This window comes from Oryx dammah, unplaced genomic scaffold, assembly GCF_014754425.2.
Source record: "Oryx dammah isolate SB20612 unplaced genomic scaffold, SCBI_Odam_1.1 HiC_scaffold_11077, whole genome shotgun sequence".
Lineage (NCBI taxonomy): Eukaryota > Metazoa > Chordata > Mammalia > Artiodactyla > Bovidae > Oryx > Oryx dammah.
The window spans coordinates 7,218,924-7,233,431 of record NW_024080471.1 but is presented as its reverse complement, the minus strand read 5'-3'; the positions used below and the strand labels follow the sequence as shown (position 1 = coordinate 7,233,431).

At 44.1% G+C, this 14,508-nt stretch overlaps 2 protein-coding genes across 10 annotated transcripts in view; one reads left to right on the top strand and one right to left on the bottom strand.

Annotated features, from left to right (window-relative positions):
* The window catches only part of LOC120860494 (tubulin-specific chaperone E), a 93,438-nt gene extending 81,077 nt beyond the window's left edge, over positions 1–12,361 (top strand). For 5 of the 6 annotated variants that reach the window (XM_040236312.1, XM_040236317.1, XM_040236315.1 and 2 more), the window contains 12 exons: positions 860–959; positions 2,660–2,762; positions 3,917–3,993; positions 5,254–5,349; positions 5,885–5,949; positions 6,043–6,107; positions 6,424–6,576; positions 7,398–7,551; positions 8,937–9,005; positions 9,723–9,782; positions 11,960–12,051; positions 12,233–12,361. In XM_040236312.1, the coding sequence (XP_040092246.1) occupies positions 860–959; positions 2,660–2,762; positions 3,917–3,993; positions 5,254–5,349; positions 5,885–5,949; positions 6,043–6,107; positions 6,424–6,576; positions 7,398–7,551; positions 8,937–9,005; positions 9,723–9,782; positions 11,960–12,051; positions 12,233–12,325 (1,127 nt within the window). In that variant the 3' untranslated portion in view covers positions 12,326–12,361. The remainder of the gene's footprint in view (positions 1–859; positions 960–2,659; positions 2,763–3,916; positions 3,994–5,253; positions 5,350–5,884; positions 5,950–6,042; positions 6,108–6,423; positions 6,577–7,397; positions 7,552–8,936; positions 9,006–9,722; positions 9,783–11,959; positions 12,052–12,232) is intronic. The other variant, XM_040236314.1, reaches the window with a different exon arrangement.
* Positions 11,143–14,508, bottom strand: part of LOC120860495 (UDP-GalNAc:beta-1,3-N-acetylgalactosaminyltransferase 2) — a 63,414-nt gene continuing 60,048 nt past the window's right edge. For 3 of the 4 annotated variants that reach the window (XM_040236318.1, XM_040236320.1, XM_040236321.1), the window contains 2 exons: positions 13,598–13,756; positions 11,143–12,035 (listed from right to left, as the gene is read on the bottom strand). In XM_040236318.1, coding sequence (XP_040092252.1) covers positions 13,619–13,756 — 138 coding nt within the window. In that variant the 3' untranslated portion in view covers positions 11,143–12,035; positions 13,598–13,618. The remainder of the gene's footprint in view (positions 12,036–13,597; positions 13,757–14,508) is intronic. The other variant, XM_040236319.1, reaches the window with a different exon arrangement.

Genomic DNA, 14,508 nt, shown 5'->3' with positions numbered 1-14,508 from the left:
CTGCAGGCCCAGCTCTGTTACTCTGAGGCATGTCTGTAACTGGCACACCAGAGATGCACGTGCTTTTGATGGGCGTGTTCACTGCTAGACACTTGGTCTCCAATCGTTATTTGCAGGATAGAGGAACAGTTTCCATACATACTGGAGTAGTGTGTACAATCCTCTTTGAGCTGGTCCAGCCCTTCAGGCTTTGCTCTGCCTCTTGATGGCATGCACTGCCACCATCCCCCGTGGCATCTGGGGCCTTTCTTTGTCCTGGGGCCTTTCTTTGTCCTGGGTTACCCACTCTGGATTCCTGTACCAGGGATGGTGGGTATCACACCAACTCCATCCAGTCTATAGGAGACCCTCAGAATTCCAGGTCATTCTCAGCCCTTTTGAACATGTCTCCAAAGTAACTGCTACTGACCCCCTGGAGGCACCTCTCCTTATTTGGGGGTTCGTAGGGTGCAGAGTGCTTGCCATAAGGCTGCAGGGGCTCCACAGTACCAAAGGCAGTATATGTGGGTACACCTTGGGTGCTGGACAGATCAGTTACCATCTCTGTTGGGTCTTTTCCTTTTTTGTTATTTTGCTGGGGGAGTAATGCTGGAATGGATGATTGTTAACGACATTTGGTTCCCACTCACTCAATTGCGTCTGCCTCAAGCATGCAGTATGTGACAGTGACCCTTTTAGTTTCTAGATGAAGACCTGGATGATTAAAAAGGGGTACAAGTAGTATGTGCTCATGAAAAGAATCTCAAGCAGACTAGAAAGCGTAAAGTGAAAAGGTAAAAATCCCATGTTCCAGAACCGAGGTAACAATTGTCCTCTTTTGCATCTTTCCATATTACTGTTTCTTAACACGTGCATTTAGATATTAGAAGCATCGATTTGTCAAAAAATCTGTTGTCGTCATGGGAAGAAGTTATAGATATTGCCAGTCAGCTCAAGCACCTAGAAGTCCTCAATCTCAGGTATGAACTGGTGGCTGCCCAACTGCACCTGATTATGAAGTCCTAATCTCTCCTGCTCCTTCACAGCATCTCCACGGGAGTGAGGCGGGAAGGGCAGCTGAGCTGAATTTATTGAAGTTTAACGTACTCTTTAATATTCTTTGATTTTAGTTTTTTAAATGTTCAGTTCAGTCGCTCAGTCGTGTCCGACTCTGTGCGACCCCATGAATCGCAGCACGCCAGGCCTCCCTGTCCATCACCATCTCCCGGAGTTCACTCAGACTCACGTCCATTGAGTCCGTGATGCCATCCATCCATCTCATCCTCGGTCGTCCCCTTCTCCTCCTGCCCCCAATCCCTCCCAGCATCAGAGTCTTTTCCAATGAGTCAACTCTTTGCATGAGGTGTCCAAAGTACTGGAGTTTCAGCTTTAGCATCAGTCCTTCCAAAGAAATCCCAGGGCTGATCTCCTTCAGAATGGACTGGTTGGATCTCCTTGCAGTCCAAGGGACTCTCAAGAGTCTTCTCCAACACCACAGTTCAAAAGCATCAGTTCTTCGGCGCTCAGCCTTCTTCACAGTCCAACTCTCACATCCATACATGACCACAGGAAAAACCATAGCCTTGACTAGATGGACCTTAGTCGGCAAAGTAATGTCTCTGCTTTTTAAATGGTCACATGAGGCGATTCATTAATAGAGAATGTGTTTTACTTTTGATTAGATGGACATTAGGTTACCATGTTGAACTAGAAGGTCTTCATGTTTTTTCACAAGCCTGACCATATAAGATGGGCCATCTGGGTACCTGTTATTTAACTGGGGAGAAAGAGATGTGATTAAAAGTGCTTGTTCATTCTGAACCCTCTAGCCTTTAACTGCTTTAGGAATGAGTTATTTCAGTGGAGGTACTGTTTAATTCACTTCTGATAAGGGCTTTTCACTGAGCTCTGTATTTTACTAATGTTTGCCAAGGCTTCTTGAGTATCTGATTAATTTTAATCTCCGGAGCTAACTTTCCAAGGGCTCAGCCAGGCTCCCCCTTTCACATCTGAGCCAGCCTCACAAATACAGGTGAGTTGTACCTGACAGGCAGGTTCCGCAGAGCAGATAGACAGGCCTAAATTAATTATTCTTCCAAATAGAGCAAAGAGTATATTTTGACCCATGGTATCACCTCCTCTAGAAATAAGGGTTAATGTGCTTTATTTAATGATAATGTCCTTCAAAAATGACAAGATATGGGGTACCTTCTGAAAAAAGATGTGGGGTAACTTCCGAGATTAGGATCTTGAGAGGGAACTTAAAGGGCAGCAATTTATATCGTCCATACGGACAGCAGGCTGTGTTCAGAAGCAAAATTCTAGCTCACAGTCCAGCACATCTGTAAGACTCTTGAGAGCAGGACTGAATTTTACAGCATCCAGAACAGCAGCTGACCTCACAGATCGATGCCTGAGGCTCGTGTTTCAGATAATCTGCAGCCTCACCTGGCAGCCTAACCCTATGAACACACCTTTTCATGTCAGATACCAGTGAATTGTGCATTGTAACTATTAAAAATTAGGTAGTCTTGACACATTTTGTTTTTAATATAATTGAGATTTAAGGTTGAAACAAACCAGACCCCTCATGTTAAATCCCAAACTGTTGCCAGTGACCATCTCAGTTGGGCCTCCTCTGTCGCAATAATAAGCTCATCATGTCTTTCCTTCTACACAGTGAAAATAAACTAACGTTTCCCTCAAGCTCACCTTCTCCAACCGGAGCATTTTCTACGCTGAAGGTTTTAGTCCTTAACCGGACAGGAATAACATGGGCAGAGGTAATCATGTATCTTTGGTTTTTTTGTTCAGTTGCTCAGCTGTGTCTGACCCTTTGCTTTTTACCTAGTAATAAGTAGTTTTAAATTCTTGGTTAAATGAGGGAGTGAAGCCCAGCGGTGGCTTCATTTTAATCATCCTGTTATCAAGATAATTATGTTCTTTTAAACAGCCTAACAGAAAGGGGTTACAAAATCCTCGTAGTTAGTAGAATTTTCTATCTCTGAATCTGCCCTCTTTCTTGGCTCTTCTGGTTAGTTCTGGTGTCTCCTGAACAGTCCGCACAAAGCGCGTGCCAGGCTTTGAAAAGCCTTTCAGCTGCCCGAATTTCCCCGCATGTTCTTAGGGCTGAGGCTGAGCTGCAGAAAGGTTCTCATACCCTTTTCTTGTTTGGGATTCAGCTCCGCGAAGCCACTGCTTCAGGTACCCAGCTGGGTTTGAAAGCGGACTCTGAGTCCTGGGCCAGGCCGCCTCTGCAGTCTAGATCTGGTACTACTTGGCTCGGTCAGAGGTTGACTGACTCCACACACCGAGAACACTGCGGTTTCAAACCAAGTGTGGATAAGTGCAGTGTGCATCTGTGAAGCCCTGCCAGGGGACCTCTGGAGAGACAAGTGGCCTCGCCCTTGGGCCGTCCGTGCCTCCACAACCTGACTTCTTCCTTAGGGGCTTCTCCATGCAGAACAGGAAGGAAGGGCACAGTGGAGGTAGCAGTCAGCGTCCAGTGAGAAACTGTAAACATAGTTATGGAGAAAGTTTGTCCTATTAGCACATTCTCTATAAACCCAGATTGGCATCAAGACGTGAGGAAAGGTGTTTAACATCAGTTTCCTTCTGTGGGTGAACTGTTTCCAATAATGAGAATGTGGTAAGTTACCATCTCCAGTTCCACTTTGTACAGGTCAGGATATGCCTGGATGATGGGCGGATGCCTACCCTGATGGGTTCCGGGTGCCCAGAGTGTGTGCTCCCATGTTACTGAAGCTCTGCCCCTTACCACCACCAGCACTCCCGGCCTGAGACAGAGTCTGTACCAAAATGTCCAAAGGCATTTATTTCTAAAACAGGAGCCAAACTGACTTCATGTGGAAGTTCTAGTAATAAACACGCGGGGGAGTGCCTGAGGCCTCTTCACCTGACTTGAGTCTCCCCTCAGGTGCTCTGCTGTGCCCCTGGCTGGCCTGTCCTTGAGAAACTGTACCTTGAGTCTAACAATATCGTCATTTCTGAAAGGTAACCAGGGTTTACATCAATGCATCTGTCACCATTTAGCCATTCTTTTTATTTTTAGTTCAAAACACTTATATTTATTGAAATAGTTTTTCCAAACATCAAGAGTAAAGAGACGTAATCACATTCTCTGAGAAGTAGCTGTATATCATTTAGTCATTCTGAATAAATAAATGCTCCTAATTATACCTGATTTTTAGAAGAATTTTCAAATAAGAAAAACACTTACTATTCATTGTCCCCCCAAATTAGACTGTCAACTCAAACTTCACTAGAGGTTCTAATTGAGGAAACCCCATCAGAGTAAAAGTTTTAAGATAAATATTTTTAAGCTTTGAATTTTATTAGTTTTACATAAACATATGTAATTTCTAAGTGGAAGTTCTGTAGGATGACTGGTAAGGATTAAATAATGGATTTTAAATTAGCATTATCTGTTCAAGGTCAGTGTACCAATGTACAGCCCTCCACACCCCCAGTTTTGCGTCCACAGATCCAACCAACCACAGATTTAAAATACTCAGGAAAAAAAAAATTTCAGAGAGTTCCTTAAAAGCCAAACTTGAATTTGCCATGCATTGGAACTGTTTACATTATATTAGGTGTTTTAAGTACTCTACAGGTGATTTACAATATATGGACAATATATGTAGGTTATAGGCAAAGACTGTGTCATTTTATATAAGGGACTTAGCATCCTCAGGTTGTGGAATCCTTAGGAGTCCTGGAACTAATTCCCCAGGGATACCTAGGGATGACCTTGTATGTAAAAAAAAAGCTTATTCTCTTCTGTCAGTTAAATAGGTTGTCACTTAATCCTCCTCTCTTGTTGATATTATTAATGTGTAAAATAAACATGGACAAGTTTATAGCAAATTCTCCAAGGAGTCAAATGAATGAAATTACTGTTCAGAATGATTCTATTTATTAATTATATAGACAGAGTTTTTTTAAAAAACTCTTAATTTTGGATTCACGTACATTTATAAGTAGTAGCCAGAGATCACCTGTACCCATTCCCCAGCTTCCCCCACTGGTAACATCTTGCAGAGCTATGATCAGTATCAGAGCTAGGACACTGGCCCGGCCAAGATAAGAACATTCCCACCACCACCAGGATCCTTTATGGTGCCTTTTATATCATACACTTGCCTCCCACCCCACCCCCACCCCCCTGATCTCTCCTTAACACTGCAGCCAGGTATTTTAAGGCTGTATCTTTGAAAACAAATCTGTGTGAAAAAATCTTTATCTTCCATACAGGCCAACTGATGTTCTACAGACAGTGAAGTTGTTAGACCTTTCCTCTAATCAATTAATTGATGAAAACCAGCTGTTTCTAATAGCGTATCTGCCCAGGTAACCTGCTCCTAAAATGCCTGTTACAATAGAATTTAGTAGATTTTTAGTGAATGGATCCTATGCTGTATATGCTTTCTCAGTGGAAATATGATACAGTGATGATGGAAATCCCAAATTCAGTTAATTCCCTTTGCGAAATTTTTATTTGAATTCACGAAATGACTTCTGAACCACGTACAATGTAGTCTATGCCTATACTGTGATACTCGAAGGATGAATATTTTGGCCCTGATGCTAATACCAAAAGTTTTCATTCAGTAAGCTTGGGGAAGTCCGTGTCTCTTTCCTGAGACCCATTTAGCAGTGAGCACAGCAGGAGGCACCAGGTGTTGTTTTGATGACTCGGAATCCAGCAGAATGTAGCACAGCAAGCTGCTCTGTGTGCCCTACACTGGACCTCATGGTTCCTCAGCATCACACACAGGATGAAAAGCTATGGTGCAGGAAAAAATGTACAGATCTAGTCTGCTCGGATAGCACGTGGCAGTTTATATTGTTCTGTGTAATCAAATTGAATGTTTTTACATTTCAGATTAGAGCAACTAATCCTCTCTGACATTGGAATTTCTTCTATACATTTTCCGGATGCTGGAATTGGTACTTAAGATTATTCAGTCACCCCTCCCCCGGCTCCCCCGCCCTTCAGCTCGCTCTCCCTTCTGCTGTGTAACTTAATTCTCTTTCTTCTAGGGTGCAAAACCTCCATGTTTCCTTCCTTGCAGTACCTTGTACTAAATGACAATCAGATAGCGCAGGTAAGAGTGTCTTCAGAATGTGTGCACTGCATCGTTACTTACTTCCACTCTCAGGATGCTGTTTGTAGACTCCTGCTCTTAAGGAGTATTTTAAGTTGAAAGAGAAACACTTCCTCAGAGTAAAACTCCTCATATAAACCCAAACTTCATTTTCCACAGCACAGTTGTAAAGTACCTGGTCTTCCTGGTGGGTGCTCACTGTGGGATGAAATTCCTTGTCTCCGATGGAACTGGGGGCTTGCTTTTCTGTTACTGATTCAAATCTGTTGAAAAGTTAGCCTGAAACATGTTTATCTTCCTGTGTTTTGGATTTCAGTGGTCCTTTATGAACGAGCTGGATAAGTTGCAGAGTCTGCACGCGCTGTCCTGCACGAGAAACCCCCTGACTGAAGGCAGCAAAGACGCCCAGACCACACGGCAGTTCATCATCGCCAGGATTGGTCAGCTGAGGACCCTGAACAAGTGTGCGGTGAGTGCCAGTGTCCTGGGGAGGTATTTCTTAAACTGCAAACGAAATGGTCCAGTGTGAAGAGACGTTGGAGCGGAGGATCGTAAAGGTGGGCAGGTATCGTTTCCTTCAGATGGTATTACCCATGTGCACTTGCGTTGTGGCAGTTCTTTCCAGCCTCGCAGGTGGGGTTACACTTGGATGCCTGCAGGGGAAACCACTGTTCAGCTGCTCCAGTCCAATTTATTGTCACTTGAGCAGGGTTGGGCCGTGGAATACTAGGTACTCTCTCAGAAGTCAGCTACTCCAGCCCAACACCCTCATGCTGTGGCCTCGGGCCTCAGACAGACACCATCCAGAAACTGGTTTGTGGGCAGATACACTCATGAAGAAAAGGATAAAATTGAGATCCATTGTTCTTTCTGAGTAAACTCGTGGATCTGTGAATGTTAAAAAGGAAAGGTAGAAATTTGTCTCGTTGCCTCAGTTTGATTATTCTCTCCGGGTACCCAAGTACTTTTGCCTGGAAAATCCCATGGACGGAGGAGCCTGGTAGGCTGCAGTCCATGGGGTCACTAGAGTCAGGCACGACTGAGCGACTTCACTTTCACTTTTCACTTTTATGCATTGGAGGAGGAAATGGCAACCCACTCCAGTGTTCTTGCCTGGAGAATCCCAGGGACAGGGGAGCCTGGTGGGCTGCCGTCTAAGGGGTCGCACAGAATCGGACACGACTGAAGCGACTTAGCAGCAGTAGCAGGCAGTGGAGAAGGACAGGGTGCCAGACACACATATTAGAAAAATGCTTTAATAGATTTGCTTTTTTTCTCGCATCCCTGTAGATTGAACCAGAAGAGAGACGTGGGGCTGAGCTCGATTACCGAAAAGCATTTGGAAATGAATGGAAAAAGGCCGGGGGACATCAGGATCCAGAGAAAAACAGGCCAAACGAGGAATTTCTCGCAGCCCATCCTAGATACCAGGCACTCTGCCTCAGTACGTACTGTGCGCCAGGGCCCTCGCCTGGGCTTGGGGGATCCCCACTGGGACAGGGTTTCCTGTGGGTGTTAGAGGAGGTCCTCCATGTTGTTGCTTTTCTCCATTGGGCAGCTAAATGGACAAGAGGGGCTCCTGCAGCTCGCGGGGAGCAGATAATTAAACAGTTGTCTTTAGAAAAGGTACATCTGAAGCACTTCAGCGGGGGAGGAGGGGAGAGCAGCTCTTTACCAAAAGCTCGTCTCTTCACGTACTCACCCAGCTTTCAGTTTCAGGAGGTGGGTACCACTTCCTCGTTTTAGGAAGGGCAGGAAGGACTCCAGGTCATTCCAACCCTGGCGAGTTTTTAATGAAGAGCATTTAACGTGGAACCTAGGCACTGGTATTCTTTGAAGCTCTGCGGGTAATTTTAACGTTCAGAGTTGCACATTGTCTTCCTGAGCACTCGCCCATCCTGGCACCTGGTGGGCAGGGCGCTTTCTGACCTGCTCCAGCCTGGCTTCCTGGACAGTGGTGCTCTGACTCCAGGGCTCCTTGTCCCTGATGTACTTTCCATTTTGTTTTGACTTCATTTTTATTCCAAATTCCACTTTTATGCAATTTCTCTTTTATATCTTTCCTAATATGAGCTCACTGCATAAACGCTTCAGGCTGAAACATCTTTGAGGAAGAAAAGCTGCCTGTGGGAATTGCTTTCAAATTACTCCATTAGCTGGCCCGACTTCCTGGCCATTTAAGGTGAATTCTGAATCACTCAGGGGCAGGGAGGCAAAGGATCTAAAGCTGCCCTGCGGGTATGGCTCAGGTCTCCCCTCCTGCCATGGTCTGGCCAAAGGTGGACGGCAGTCCCTCCTCCTCCTCTTTCTGCCTTGTGTGGAGGCTGCTTTTCCTGACAGTGTACCTGGCTTCCAGTGGTAGTTCTGAGCACCCAAGCCAGCACTGCACATACTGGCTGAAACCGGTGACAGTGCCCGGAGTGGAGTTTTTCTCAGGACCCAGGAAGGACAGGAACTGTGACCAAAGGTGGAATTTTGCATCTAAGTACCTGCAGGCACAGCCTCATCTCACCAGTCTCTCAGGATGGTGTCTCCCAGGATTAGTGATGCGACTCACAGATGACAGGAGGGTTCCAGGCTTGGAAGCAGTTGCCGTCTGTCCTTTCCTCCAAAAAATACAGTAACCAAGTAACCAGATAAAAGGAAGCAGAACCCAGGTTCCCATCCCAGCCGCAGCTGGGTTCATCCTGGGAAAAGAAAAGGCTAGGTTGACACTTACCTATACATTTCTCCGCCTCCCCTCTCCCCCCCCCCCCCCCCCCCCCCCCAGCCCTCCCCCACAGTGGCCTTTTGGTTTATCCTCTTTCTTTTTCATTTCTTCTTAAACAGAATACGGTGCACCTGAAGATGGGGAACTGAAAACACAACAACCATTTTTGCTCAAAAACCAGCTACTAAGTAAGAACCCCACATTCAAAGACTGCTTATTTATATTCGAGTCCTTAGATGCTAACACAGATGGTGATGAGTGAAAGTCGCTCAGTTATGTCTGACTCTTTGTGACCCCATGGATTATACAGTCCTTGGAATTCTCCAGGCTGGAATACTGGAGTGGGGAGCTGTTCCCTTCTCCATAAGATCTTCCCACCCCAGGGATGGAACACAGGTCTCCCCCACTGCAGGTGGATTCTTTGCCAGCTGAGCCACCAGGGAAGCTCTGATGATGACCTAATAAGGACTGTTTGTTTCTCTTAAGTAAATACCTAGACAGGCACTTTAATTTTTAAAGAAATGATCTCAAATAAACCTAAATTCTAATGTTGAACATGTTAGCAATCCCCATGCTTTAAACTTACTTACCAGTGTTATAAATGTAGGAAGTATCTGAATAGTGAGTTGAACTGTGATTTGGAAATTCATGAACTTAAAAACCTAGGTAACTGTCAGGAAAGAAGTACTTAAGGGAAAAGGGAAAGCAGCAGAATGTTGGTCCAGCTATTTTTGTTGCTGTAATTCAGTGAAGTAGAAACAGAAGGAATTTGAAACATCAGTAAGTCCTGTTCCTTTAGTGGGATTTGAGCTGCATTCTTTGCTCACTGCTGTTAATGTGTGTACGATTTAAACCCTTCCTCCAGCGGGGCTCAATTAATGTCAGTTAATCTTTTTACTTTCAAGCACTGAAGATAAAATGTCCCAATCAACTTGATCAGAAAGTCATAGAGAAACAACTGCCAGGTAAGAATGAATGTCTCTCACCCCCCTTTCTACTTTTGAATCGCTGGCCCTCCCATGAGGCAGCTGGAAGTAGAACAGTTCATTCAGAGTGTGGGCTTTTACAGCTTGTAAGTGTTCACCAGTCTTCTACATTCTAAAATACAATTGATCATGCTAAACCTACTCCTCCTGTGCACGCCTCCCTGCCAAAAAGTTCGAGTCTCCCGTAACTTCTTGGCTTGTCTAGAAAACAGTTTTGTTAGAATCAGGAGCCCGTATGTGTGGTTACTTCTTTACCCAGAGGCAGGAGCCTAACGGCTCACCCTTCAGGGGCTCCCAGAGGCCCTCTGCTGGCTAGTTCTCACAAGACTGCTCTGGGGGCTTTTCTGGGCCGGAGAAACAGAGGCATTGGCTTGAGTGCTTGCTACTCCTTAACCAGTCAGGAGCCCCTGCAGAGACAGCTCGTGGACACTATTTACTGGACACATTTGAAATAGTTTTCCGTCAAAAGATCAGTGTAACTTACTTTTCACCCAAAAGAGAAATATAGTCTAACTCTTAAGATTAAACTTGATTCACAGTTAAATACTAAAATATAAACAGCTTAAATTTAGCACAGTGAGGATTTGAAGAAGTAGAATATCATAAATGACTCTAGTGAAATACCTTTCTATTTGCCTGTCAGTGCAGTGAATTCACATTGATTTTTAAATTCATTTTTATCAATTAAAACAAGGTTATCCTGGTATTCCTTATGGAGGACTTTTGTCGTGCCCAAAGAAGCACCTTTACGATTGAAAACCATCATCAGTTTTGCTTACCAGTATCGCTCCATTTTTCCTTACTAGCAACCCAGTTTCTGTTCCTATGACATGTCATTCTGCTACTGTTACGTAATGCTGAATTAGAACTAGTGGTTCCCCTTCGTTTTTCTGTTTTCAAGTTTAAATACTGCCAGTAAGGACCCGAACTGGAACAGGCAAGTGAAACAGGACCAGAACTTCTTGTTAATATGATTGATTTGGGGCATGTTTGCATTTTTCCTCCTTTTACATGAAGTCAACTTGCGGGAATGCTCAGGAATGCCCTTATTAGGTCTGTGTTCATGGGCTGAGCTTTATTCACCTTCAAGTAGAATTAACAGATTAATCTGGAGAAATTATATGTAATAATTATGCTATAAGCAATTTAAATCTGAGTTGTATATTCTCTAAACTCAGCAGTCGGAGTTATTAAGCCATCACTAACCACCCTCTGAACAAGGAAAGCCAGTCCACTCTAAACACTTTGAAAGGACAAGATTATCACATATTCACAAATAAAAGCGCAAACTATGTTGATCGACATTATAAATGTCCATTTAGTGTCTGTATTCAATACATAAACAAGAAAAGGCAAGTTTTTATTCTAAAATAAAGATAACATTTATTATCACAAGTTACATAAAGACACAGCTTTTACAAAAATGTTTGATAGGAAAATATTTTTCTGAATACATGTGATATCTGTAGGAACACCACACTATTGCTGTACCTCCAGCTAAAGCTTCAGAAAAACTATTTCTCATAATCAGCATATCCAATATTTACCACAGCCCATCTTTGGAAAGAAGTTCATAGTGTTTTCTGGACAAAGCAAAGCATTTCCTCATTCAGTTATATCCCTGCGCCCAGTGGCCCCCTGCATGTGTGTGCTTCACAGTGACCCCGGACTGGGAGCACGTGGGTCATTAGGCCCCACACCTCACTGTGCAGAGGAGGAAACGGAGGCCAGAGAGACGGATGCAAGTCCTCACTGAGCCCACACCTGACGCCAGCATCCTTTAAGTAAGCAAGCACAGGTTTTAAAAGTTAATGATTTCACTCACATTTATTTCTGTGCTGAGAATGATTTCTGGTTTATTCAGAATAAGGAGGAAATATTAAACACCACAGACATGATATGAAAAGTCATCAGCAAAGGGCACTTAGGTCTGACATCAGCTCCGTTTCGCCACAGCCTCCCAAACAAGCCCCTAAGTGGTGTGACGCCCTGGTCTGGTGGCCACGTTGCGGGGCGAGCCGTCCCCTGGTCCTTACTTGGGTAAACAGGGTGCGGAACGACAGTGGCAGCTCTCATCACCAGTGTGGTCTTGGAGCTCGTCTTACGGGTAGCTGTCACCTGCGCGAACTGATGATGTTTTTTCTTTTCCTCGACAGAATCCATGACAGTTCAAAAGGTGAAAGGCTTGCTCTCACGTCTCCTCAAAGTTCCCGTGTCAGAACTTCTGTTGTCCTACGAAAGTCCCAAAGTAAGTTGCCCAGAAAAAAACGCAAAGTCAAGCTGGGTTTCCCACACTGTTAAGCTAAGTCTTCACGTAGCATGGTTTGATTCCGAACAGAAACCATGTATATCTTTGTTGGGGGGGGTGTGGGTATGTATGTTTTGCCACATCTGTCTTGATCACCCCCACCTCTCTGCTCTAATTTTAGATGCCGGGCAAAGAGATTGAACTAGAAAATGACCTACAGTCATTACAGTTCTATTCTGTGGAAAATGGAGACTGTCTATTAGTGCGATGGTAACAGCCAACTAATAAAATTCAGAGGTTTGATAATGTATCATGACTGGGTTTCACTGAAAATAAATGATGTACTGGGACAAGTCTCCCCCCCCCAAAAAAAAAGAGGTTTACAACTTGCTCTAAGTATAGAATAGCTGTATTTTTCATAGGGAAGAAAACATTTCTAGGCATGTATATAACAGCAATAATAAAGGCTTTGCACCTACTAATGATTTTCAGGTTTTATTTCATAGTTCAGGACTATATTTCATTATGAGAAGATAAGTACTAAATAGAACCTCACTAGTCTAAAAATCCGAAGTTAGTGATGTATTCATAAGTATTAATGGAATCCTCTATTTATACGATTAGTTTAAAAGATTACTAAAATGATTTGGCTGAGTCGGGAAAATCTTAAACTGAAGAAAGCATATCCTCTATGTAATATATACGTTATGATCTCTCTTCTTAGTTACACTGTTTTTAGAAAAATTATGTGCTTTTCCCTACAGTTAAACCCTAAACTGAGCATACATTCTAAGGAAGATTACCAGCTCTGATTGAAATTCACTTATATTAGGTAAACATTTTACAATGGAAGAAAGCAAAATAGTTTCATCTACTTAGAAATATCCTTTCCTATGGCATTAAAACCCTGAGAGGTATGATTTTACTTATATTCATAAAACTTTAGCATTAAAAAAAGGAGTATTAATACAGCTGTGATCTTCAGGATTTATGTTAAATGGCAAAAGCATACTTGGACCTTAGTCTACTTAATGAATGAATTTAAAACCAGAGTCCAGAAGTGAGAATTACAGTGATTCCTTTTCAGGTTGCCCACTTCACTCAGAGCTTTACAAAATCTGACCTGATTTCCAGAAACCCCCACTTTGGTGTAAGTGACCACAGGTCACACAGCATGAGTTCTTTTTGGCCTGTAATTATACTACTTAGCTATCCAGAGCTAGTCTGCATTCCAGGCTGAAATTCAGACTAGAATACTCAAGATTTCTGAACTAGGCCAAGTTTTAACCAAAACGACGCAACAGGACTGAGGAATATTTTTTTTACAATTTGGTATTTTTCAAGTCATCTTCCAATATATAATTAAGTTTTTCTTGTACTACAGTTATCTGTTGTTTTTTAAAAAGGAAATTTTGTGCAAATGTTAAGAAATACCACATGAAATACCACATTGGTGAAAGTGCCAGCCAAGAATTACCCTGAAAGACCGTATATTCTGCGGCCAAACCTCAGGCTTCTGCTCAGCCGGTCATTCGCCCACCCTGACCTTTAACACAGCAGATCGACCTCATCCTCTTCCTTCGCACCGACAGGGGTCACCACAAAGCTCCTTTAGTCTCCACAGCTGCGCGAGCTCCTGCGGAGAGTACTGTGGGGAAGACAGCATTCCTGGTTCACAGGTCTTCTCACAGAGCCACAGGCTGTCCTGTCGGAACACAAAATGCAGGCTGACCCCCTGCTGCAGACAGAACGGGTGTTCACGGGCACTTCCAGAGCCCGGTGAGGTGGCGGTCATTTCAAAGACGAGCGCGCGTGTGAACGCACTCAGCTTATGGGGCACAGGGAGGGTGAGCGCACAGCAGGGACCCCGAGACCCTGGAACAAAGAGCCACAAACGCAGAGTCGTCTTTGCTACTGGAGAAAAGCTGGCCTGACAGCACTGTGAACGCAGCACGTGTTCTGGAGAACTGGTTACGGTATCTGGGGACAGTACCAGGGCTTTCTAGGTATTATCCAGTTTAGTTCTCACAATAACCTGTGAGCTAGGAATTATTTCCTTGTCATGAATGAGAAACAGAGTGAAGAAACTCGCTCCAGGTTACAGTGAAGTTCATGCTGGTAGGCTGAGTAGGAAGGGTTAAAAAGGAATCTCAGCAGAGCTCATGTTCTCACCCACCAGCCTACTTCCCAGCTCCATCGACTGGCTTCTGCTTCCAGTAATATCGCAGAGTACAGGTTCCATTCAATTCGAGAACATAAAAAGGTGGGACATAATAATCAGACTCCTTCCCACAGAGAGCTGTGGCCCTGATGGCTGAGCACCTCCAGGCGTATTAAAGGAAATGGGAGGCTTTCTGTCTCTGCCCTGACCCTAGGTGGGTGGGTTGGGGAGGGTCTCCCCTGAGCACCTGGAACCACAGCCCCCACTTAGGTGGGCACGCTGCTGGAGTCTCACTC